Source organism: Portunus trituberculatus, chromosome 31, assembly GCF_017591435.1.
Source record: "Portunus trituberculatus isolate SZX2019 chromosome 31, ASM1759143v1, whole genome shotgun sequence".
In the NCBI taxonomy this organism is placed as follows: Eukaryota; Metazoa; Arthropoda; class Malacostraca; order Decapoda; family Portunidae; genus Portunus; species Portunus trituberculatus.
The window spans coordinates 16,536,278-16,546,277 of record NC_059285.1 but is presented as its reverse complement, the minus strand read 5'-3'; the positions used below and the strand labels follow the sequence as shown (position 1 = coordinate 16,546,277).

The window sequence follows — 10,000 nt, the reverse complement described above, 5'->3', positions numbered from 1 at the left end:
TCATAACCCAGAAAAGTACAGCAAGAAAGGACTAAAGAAACTTACATATGAGCGAAATGTAATGTATTCCAACATAAATGGAGTGATATCGGGATTTTAGAACTCAACGATTACTTGAGGACAAGAACCCAGATATTGTGGGTCTTACTGAAACAAAACTGAGAGAGGAGAAGACCTGATGAAGGTTGGAGAAGGAAATATAACGTTTGGAAAAGAAATAGAGTAGGTAAGATGGGAGGAGGAGTGATGTTGCTGGTTAAAAAGATATAAAGGTGGATCAAGTGAAAAAGGTATGGGAAAGGCAGAAGTGCTAAAGATCAGAGCAGAAACTAATGAAGGAAAAAGAGGCACTACATAGTGGTGTACGTACCACCTAAGACAAATGCATGGTCAGTACAGGAATATGAAGAAATGATAAGTGATACAGGAACATGTCTGGAAGAAATGTTGGGTGGCTGTGAACGAACTATAATGATGGGAGATTTTAATTGTAAAGAGGTGTGTTGGGAGGACTGGTCAATGGAAGGATCAGAGACAACATGGGGAAATACACTATTGACACTGGCAATGGAAAATGTGTTAACTCAGTGGGTCAAAGAAGATACTAGGTTTGGAGGAGAGGGAGCATCGTCAAGACTGGACTTGGTCTTTAGTACAGAGCCAATGGTCATTGAGGAGATGAGGGTGGAGTGCCCTTTAGCAAAGAGTGATCATGCAGTTTTGGAGTTCAAGGTGATAGACGAAGAGAAATCTAGAAGAAATGAAGAATATAAAGTGGGAAGATGGAATTATGCCAAGACAGATTTTGGAAACCTAAAGAAATTCTTTCAAGAGACAAATTGGATGAAATTCAAGAGTGCTAAGGAGCAAATGAAAAGTGGAAGGAATTTATAAAAATATACAAAGAAGGTGAGAAAAATTTGTACCAATAAGACAACATAGAGAAGTTGGAAAGCAGGACTGGTTTAACGATAGATGTGAAAAGGCTAGAACAAGAAAAGAGGATGCATGGAAGAGGTGGAGAAGGAAAAGACGGATTAAGCAGTGGGAAAGTTACAAAAGAGCAAGAAATGAATATGTGTTGATTAGAAGAGAAGAAAGAAAGAAACAAGAAAAGGATATAATTGATAAATGTAAAGACCAACCAAGGCTTTTTACAGACATGTGAACAACAACATCAAAAATAGAGAAAGTATTGAAAGTTTAGAAGTAAATGGAGTATACAGTGAAGATCCCAGGGAAATGGCAGAGGCTATGAATGGATGCTTTCGGAAGGTATTCACAAAGGAGACTGCTTTTGACAAACCACTGGTAATGGAACAGAAAGGGATTATGAAGGAGTTTCAAGTAACTGTGGAGGAGATCAAGAACATGATGGGGAGTTTAGAAGTGAGAAAAGCTGTGGGACCTGATGGGGTATCAGGATGGATTTTAAGAGAATGCAGGGAGCAATTGGCAGAAAAAGTTTGTGAAGTAATTGATGCCTCATTAAGGGAAGGCGTAGTGCCCCAAGACTGGAAAAGAGCTAACATTGTCCCAATCTATAAATCAGGTAACAAGAGACCCATTGAACTATAGACCAGTGTCACTTACAAGTGTGGTAGCTAAGATGTGTGAGAGGGTGGTGAAGACTAGATGGACAGACTTCTTGGAGAAAAATGACATACTTTGTGAGTGTCAATTTGGTTTTAGGAAAAGGCGTTCATGCACGACAAACCTGATATGTTACTATTCGAGGGTGATAGATGTAATACAGGAAAGAGATGGTTGGGCTGATGGAATATATCTGGATTTAAAAAGGCCTTTGATAAGGTACCACACCAGAGACTGATCTGGAAACTTGAAATGGTAGGAGGAGTGCATGGCAGTTTACTAAAATGGATGGAAGACTTTTGGTAGGAAGAGAAATGAGAACAATAATTAAGGACAGACCATCAGAATGGGGATTGGTGGAGAGTGGAGTTCCACAGGGATCAGTGTTGGCACCAGTAATGTTCGCAGTCTACATAAATGACATGGTGGATGGGGTGTCCAGTTATGTGAGCCTATTTGCAGGCGATGCAAAATTGTTAAGAAAAGTGAGATGTGACAAAGATTGCGAACTACTCCAGGAAGACTTGGACAGAATATGGAAATGGAGCTGTACATGGCAAATGGAGTTCAACACGACAAAATGCAAGAAAATAGAGTTTGGCAAGAGTGAAAGAAGAATCAGGAGTATGTACAAGATAGGAAATGAAGACATAAAACCAGTCATGAAGAAAAAGACCTTGGGGTGACAATTACCAATGACCTATCGCCAGAGAGACATATAAACAAAATAATTGGAGAAGTATTGAACTTATTGAGGAACATAAGAGTGGCGTTCGTATATCTAGATGAAGAAATGATGAAGAAAATAATTACTGCAATGATAAGACCGAGGCTTGAATATGCAACAATACAGTGGGCTCGAACTTAAAGAAACACATAAGGAAACTAGAGAAAGTACAGAGGGCTGCAACGAAAATGGTGCCTGACTTAAGAGATTTGACTTATGAAGACAGACTGAAAAGAATGCAACTTCCAACCCTGGAAAACAGAAGAAAGGGAGACCTGATAGCAATATACAGAGTGATGATTGGCATGGAAAAATGGATAGGGAAGATCTGTGTATGTGGAATGGAAGAATGTCGAGAGGGCATGGGAAAAAACTAAAATGGCCACTTATAGGAGAGATGTGAAAAAATATAGCTTCCCTCATAGAAGGGTGGAAGCATGGAATAGTTTAGACGTGGAAGTGGTCAACGCAAGGAATATTCATGATTTTAAGAAAAAGCTGGACATTAATAGATATGGAGACGGGACAACACGAGCATAGCTCTTTTCCCGTATGTTACAATTAGGTAAATACAATTAGGTAAATACACACACACCAGCAGGCGACCGTGAATACGCACACCAGGACCAGTAACACCACCACCACACCAAGGAATCCCTGGCGTCCCGAGTCCCCCGACCGGCCAACCCCCACCCCGCCAGCCCGGTCCCATAACCCTACTGCCAAGTGATTTAGGGCGTTTTTCTAGTGTTTTGCAGGTGTTTGTAGATGGTTTAAGGGTTCACTATGTTGGAGAAGATGGAGGAGGTGGAAGTGGAAGGGTGGGGAGGAATTTGGGAGAGACGGAAGGAGAGATTGAGATGGTGACGAAAGGTGCAAAAAAACTACTTCGGCGCAACATCACGATTTTTTCTCGTTTATTATTGGAAGTGGCCTTGTTTTTGTATTTTAATTATTGATAGGAGTATAAATGAAGGTGTAATCCGTAATAAGATCGAGTCTGGCTATGTTTTTTGTGTCTCGGTGAAATAACACTTTCGGCATCTCATAATTTTAATTTTTTTTAATTAGTTTGTCTGTGATTGTTTTGGTGTTTGATATATGACTTAAGATATATGAGAAATAAAACCCAAGTAATAATAATCCGTTAAATTTAGTCTTACTATTCGTATTTTCAAATTTAAAAATGTTAACGGTACTAGAATAGAAAACAAAAATCTTTATACAGCGAGGAATCTGCGTTTTCTTTATTTGGCTGGAAAGTAAAAATTTTTCATATTCAGAAAATGTAACATGATGTAGTGTGGCTGTGCTTTCCATCTCGACATTATGATGTGTTTGTGACACCGTTAGTTTGATTAAAGACCGCGTATTGGACATGGCTGTGTAAACAATCCACTCGGTAACGTTATTATATTTTGGTTATTAGTTAAAGTGTTTGTTGCGTCTGAAAATGTAGTGCATTAGAGTCTGGGTGCCTTTTTTCTTCTTGCGATATTTAAAATGAATTACGTACGTAAATATTGGACCACAGGGCACCTCAGCCCTGCCTTCTCCCCAGGTCAGTCCACCAATATGCTTGCCTGTACTTCCCTGTGTTTCCAGACCCAGAGAGTGAAGCAAAGCTAGAATCAACCACCAAAATGGATGAATAGCCAATTCCTGTGTTAAATAAGGCATTGGTTATGTATACCCCTTTTCAGACCACCCAGCGCCCACCATGACCTGGACCAAGATCCCACCCCACCAACCCCCGTCCCAGCCAGTGTCAGCTCATCAACATTTCCTTCAAATTTCAATGTTTTCTGGGCAATTCATGTTGTTTCCTACTTGAAATACATAAAGTACAGTGATAGGAAGAAGAAATGGGGAATAGAAGTATGTGAGGGAGTGTAGTAGCAGTAGTACCAGCATCAGCATTATTATGGTGTGTGTGTGTGTGTGTGTGTGTGTGTGCTAACTCAACTGGTTTGTTACTGTGGTAGTACAGTGTTATATGGAACTAGAGTATATAAGGTAACACAAATTTGCAGGTGTGCCAGTCTCCATTGAATTATGGCTGTAGAAATATTGTTATAAGGAAAGACTGAGTTATGTACCTATGCAGTATACAATAGTTTAATCGAGGTTTATTAATTGTAGTGAAATTATGGCATAATATAAGAAACATCAATGTTAGATGGAATTAGTAAGATAGTCAAGATAGAGAAAGAAATTTCTGTGGATCAGTTGTGGGATATGCAGAGAATAGGTTTTGGGTCTTAGTCAGATCAAACAAAGTGTGTGTGTGTGTGTGTGTGTGTGTGTGTGTGTGTGTGTGTGTGTGTGTGTGTGTGTGTGTGTGGTCCCCAGCCAGTCTTTCCCCACGGAAAGAGCTCAGAGCTCATACTGACTGATCTTTGGGTAGTACTGAGACCACACTACACTCCACACATTGGAAAAGTGAAGCCACAACCCCTCGAGTTACATCCCATCCCAGTTTGCTACTAAGTGAACAGGGGCTACAGATTAAGAGGCTTGCCCATTTGCCTTGCTGCGCCTGGGACTTGAACCCAGGCTCTCTTGGTTGTGAGCCGAGTGTGCTAACCACTACACTATGCGGTCTGTGTGTGTTTTATATGCCTAAGGAAAAGGCCATCATCACTATGTGGTGTCTTGCTTGAACTGAGCTGTGCCTTGAGCCAGCCTAAAAATGTTGAGTGGATGACACTCTGGTGGCTGTGGGCTGTCACTGTCACTGTTTAAACCCTGGCTTACCATTATGTTACTCTTTAAATTGTGGGTGATATTTCTGCTACACCTTTATATTAATCTTTTTTTTTTTTTTTTTTTATGTAAGAAGGGAAAGTTGGCCAAGGGAATCATAGAGAGTGAATTGAAAGAAAAAGACTAGCTAAGTTGTTAGTCCTCTTACATGGTCTTATAATATAATAGACCTATGGAATCAATGCTGCCAGCCTTCCCTTCATCACATGACTCACTTCACATTGCCCACCGGTCTTTTCTCTTTAACCTGCGTTGATAAAGGCGTCAGTTTGGATTATTGATTGCTTGTTTGTGGCCTTGTGACCTTCTTACTTCAGCAAAAGTAGCTAAATATTTTTTTTTTTTTTTTTTTTTTTTTCTGTTATATCAGGTGTTAGTGAAGATGTCCAGAATTTAAATAGCAACCCCAATATTTTATTTTTTTGTTTTCTTCATCTTTCTTATATTTGTTGGTTAATTCTCTCTCTCTCTCTCTCTCTCTCTCTCTCTCTCTCTCTCTCTCTCTCTCTCTCTCTCTCTCTCTCTCTCTCTCTCTCTCTCTCTCTCTCTCTCTCTCTCTCTTTCTAAGCTCCTTCTCCCTCCCTACTTTGTGAACTTATAAAATTACTTAAGAAACCTTACACACACACACACACACACACACACACACACACACACACACACACACACACACACACACACACACACACACACACACACACACACACACTTGCTAACCATCACATGTGTGTAAACTTGAATCAGAAAATTTGTAAGTAAAAAAAAGAAAACTGCAAAAAAAGATACAGAGAAAAAAATAAAGTATAATATGATTCAACATTTCAGAATAAAATGAAATAGAAAAATGAGAGGAAAAATAAGGAAAACAAATGTGGGGAGGGAAACAGAGTCAAAGGAGGAAGGAAAAGGAAGGAATTGACTAAAAGTGGAAACAGAGCAGGTGGTGGAAGAATAACCTGGAGGAAGCCACTCCTTAACCCCAACCCCACCCCCATCCCCCACCCCTCCACAGCATCCACTAAGCCTGTGGAGTAGCAGCAGGTCAGGCAGACAGATAGAAAGGCAGAAAGGCTAATGGTGGCAACTATTGTAGATGCATGACAAAGCCTCTCCCTCTCTCTCTGTCACTCTCTTGTGTCTCGTGAACGTGAAGGTGCATTGCTAGTCCACTCTCCCTCTCTCTCCCTCTCTCTTTCTCTTAGTAGCAGTGGTTGAGTGAGGTACAGTGGTGTTTCTGGGAGTAGTTAGCTTTTATCAGTGTTTTATGAGTGTTTGTGTATGAAGAGTTGTGACTTATAATGCTCCAGAAAGTGTATGTGTTTGTGTGTGTGGTGGGGATGCATACAGAACAAGGCAGAACAATGGTGTAGACTAGAAAATATTGCTTCAAGAGGGAGTAGAGAATGGAAAAATAAAGCTTCTTATTAGCACGTGCATAAGGAAGCAAAGTACTGACTGAAGTGAGAGATAATAGAATAGAAGGCCAAGTGTTTGCATTACCTATTTCATTTGCTTGAGTCTTTGCATTGAAGTGTATATGCAAGTGCTCTGAGTGAGTGTCTAGAGTGAGAACCAGTGGGCATCAGAAATCTTTATATACAGATGCATTAAGTGTGAACCAGTGTGAGGGAACAGTACATGAGTGAAAAGCTGAGTAAAAAGAAAAAACAAGCAAGTGAAAAAAAAAATCCATAAGAAAGTAGATAAAAACAGAAGAAAGGACATTATAAGTGGTGGTCCTGTCTTCATTCTTACTCCTCCTTCACTTCACAGCTTAAGAATACAGGAATAATAAGATGATCAAGTGAAAAAGATAAGAAAAGAGGGAAAAATTAAAACAACCCCATCCCTTCCTCCCCTCACACTCTCTCTTTCTTTCTCTCCTCCACAGGGTAGCAATGCAGGAGATGGGAGGAGGAGGAAGATACAGTAGGTAGGGAGGAAAGGAAGGAGTGACCACCTACCATCCCTCTTCCACCAACCTACCAGCCTCTCCCCCCTCCACCATGGCCAGCCCCACCATTGAGTCCCTGTGCTGTGTCACCGTCAACAGTGATTTCTCCAAAGGCTTCCTGCAGGACTTTCAATCAGTGCCTTACAATTCTGTGTCAGTGGTGGCTGCGGCGTGTGGCTTCTTTGGTGCTGTGTTCCAGGTCTGTGTGTGTGTGTGTGTGTGTGTGTGTTTTATGGTGCAGCCCATAGCGCCTGTAGGCATACTTGAAGAGTATATGTGGGAAGTGCCGTTCATCTTCTACTCATTAGGGGCACAGGCAATTTTATTTATAGTGGTACCCATATTAGGGCCCATGCCACCACTCAAGTGCATCTTTAGTATAACCACCCAATGACATGTAGGTAATTTTAAACTACTCGACAAATGGCATAACTTCAAAGCGGTATGTGGTGGGATTCGAACCTATGTGTGGAGATCTGCCTGATCCCCACGCTCACCACATTATCTACTACGCCTCCCTAAAGAAAAAGAAGATATATAAAAAACATTAATCTTCCTTTGTGTGTGTGTGTGTGTGTGTGTGTGTGTGTGTGTGTGTGTGTAATATGGGATTTGAGCCATTTTTCTGTTGTGTTTTATTGTTTTTGTTTATATCTTCTTTTTCCTTATCTCTCTTCCTCAGCCAGTTTAGTTATGTACATCTGATAGTAATTTCTCCTCCAATCCTCCTCTATACAGTCCATCCATCACTGTTTATATCTTCTCACTCTCTGCTTTTCATCCAATATAGTTTTTAAAGGCCTTAGATGTTTATTTTACCTTTTTTTCCTCTTACACATTAATTCTGCATTGCTACATAGTGTGAGAAAAGGGAAGGAGGACAAACAAAGGAAGTTTTTTATATATATATATATATATATATATATATATATATATATATATATATATATATATATATATATATATATATATATATATTAGTGCTTTTCTAACTCACCTATTAGTATTTTCATCTTTTATTTTGCATTTATTTATTTTTTCTTTCTTTTTTTTCTCTCATGATTCCTAATTTTTCCATCTCCCTCCTGGATAATTTTTAGATATGTTTCAGTTTCCAGTTACAGGTTTATTCTAATATGTATTGTTGACCTACTGTATGCTGTTTGTTACTCACAGATCTACTATGCTTTTGTAACAAGCTTATTCTCTTTCATTTCTTTCAGTAAGAGTGAAATCTGAATGGCAGAAGAAAAGCTTATGAATAATCTGTGTGTGTGTGTGTGTGTGTGTGTGTGTGTGTGTGTGTGTGTGAGAGAGATGAAAGATTTAGAATTCATGGTAAAGTGTTTTAAATAATGATAGAGTCAAAGTTAGCAAAGTGAACTGCAATCAATTCTGGCATGTTTATCATTTTACCGCAATATTAGTTACTGCAATGTTGGTTAAAGTTTGTCAGGGGGTTACAGTTCAGTCAGTCAGCAAATCACCATAGCAGGGAACTTGAACATTGAGGGAAAACACAAACCACAGTGAAAATAGATGCTACATATTCATTGAGTTGTGATCATGACTGTGCATAGAAACACAGAATTAACGTGGTGTTTAGAGACAAGGGTACATTATAATTGTCTCCCACCGCATCGTAAGTAGTAATTCATTTTAGCCAGCACACTCAGATCAGGCGTGTGGGGATGGGGAGGGATTTGAGAGTCACGCGTGCAGTGTTGATTGGAGCTTAGGTATGTGTCGCCTTGCATAATTGAACCAGCCGCTGTCTTTCTGTTTTCTTATGAGCACAAGATTTTTTTCCTCCCGTCTGGATCTTCTTTTTGGGCTATTTTGCTTTGTATGATGGTGTGTCTTCAAAATTTCTCTGGTTGTTATGTGCCTCCTTTATTTTTCTGTTTTATTTCCATTTCATTTTAACAGGGCACATTCAAACTCACAGTGGTAGTGGTGGTAGTAGTAGTAGTAGTAGTAGTAGTAGTAGTGGTAGTAATAGCAGTAGTAGTATAAGTAGTAATAGTAGTAGTAGAGTAGTAGTAGCAGCAGTAGTAATAGCAATAGTAGTAGTAGTAGTAGTAGTAGTAGTAGTAGTAGTAGTAGTAACAATGAAAGGCAAAGATTAACCAGTGTCCTTCCTGACTCACTTTCCTCCGCCGGACAGTTGCTCTCCCGGTCCGGCGACACCATCGACCCTCACAGCCATGCCCGGATGGGTGGCGGCGGGAGGTTCCTCAGGACTCGTGGGTGGCTCATCATCAAGTGGCTGGCCTTTGCAGACATGATGGCGTCCCTTGGTGAGTGTGTGCTGGCCCTGTCTCATACTGCTACTGTGTCTGTTGAAGGGGGAGAGAGAGTGGGGGAAGTTGTAATTTTCTTTTTGTTCTCTCTCTCTCTCTCTCTCTCTCTCTCTCTCTCTCTCTCTCTCTCTCTCTCTCTCTCTCTCTCTCTCTCTCTCTCTCTCTGCTAAAACATGGTCATATGGTGCTATTGGCTATTGAGAGAGAGAGAGAGAGAGAGGGCTTGTATTTTTCTGCTGAGACAGGATCATATGGCAAAGTTTAGAGCAGGGATGGGGAACTTGACTATTTTTAACACAGGTTGCAGGCCATTGAAAAAAAACACTAGCATTTTTCAAGATTTTTAACTTATCTCTAGTGCGACTGTGGTTTGCTTTTATTTGGCAAGGCGTGTGATGTTGTCTGGTACTGTTGCCAATGCTATTCCAAGCTGACAAACTCATAAAGTGTTATTTCTATATGTATTATGAATTTACTCTGTGTGTTGAAGATTATGACACAATCCATCCCTTCGCCAGGCATCCTCATTCGCTCGGCATCCTGGCTCGGGGATGACACCTTTGGCTCAGGGCCGGACGACAGCACCATGGGGAAGTCTTTCTGCATTGTGTCATCTGTGAGTGTTGATTACTGGTCTTCTCCTCTTCCTCATCATCC

The 10,000-nt window shown here is 40.3% G+C and overlaps 1 protein-coding gene across 2 annotated transcripts in view; it reads left to right on the top strand.

Annotated features, from left to right (window-relative positions):
* Nucleotides 1–10,000, top strand: part of LOC123511412 (G-protein coupled receptor 143-like) — a 23,489-nt gene that overhangs the window by 6,512 nt on the left and 6,977 nt on the right. For both annotated transcript variants that reach the window (XM_045267276.1, XM_045267275.1), the window contains exons 2-4: nucleotides 6,978–7,239; nucleotides 9,208–9,340; nucleotides 9,862–9,959. In XM_045267276.1, coding sequence (XP_045123211.1) covers nucleotides 7,093–7,239; nucleotides 9,208–9,340; nucleotides 9,862–9,959 — 378 coding nt within the window. In that variant the 5' untranslated portion in view covers nucleotides 6,978–7,092. The remainder of the gene's footprint in view (nucleotides 1–6,977; nucleotides 7,240–9,207; nucleotides 9,341–9,861; nucleotides 9,960–10,000) is intronic.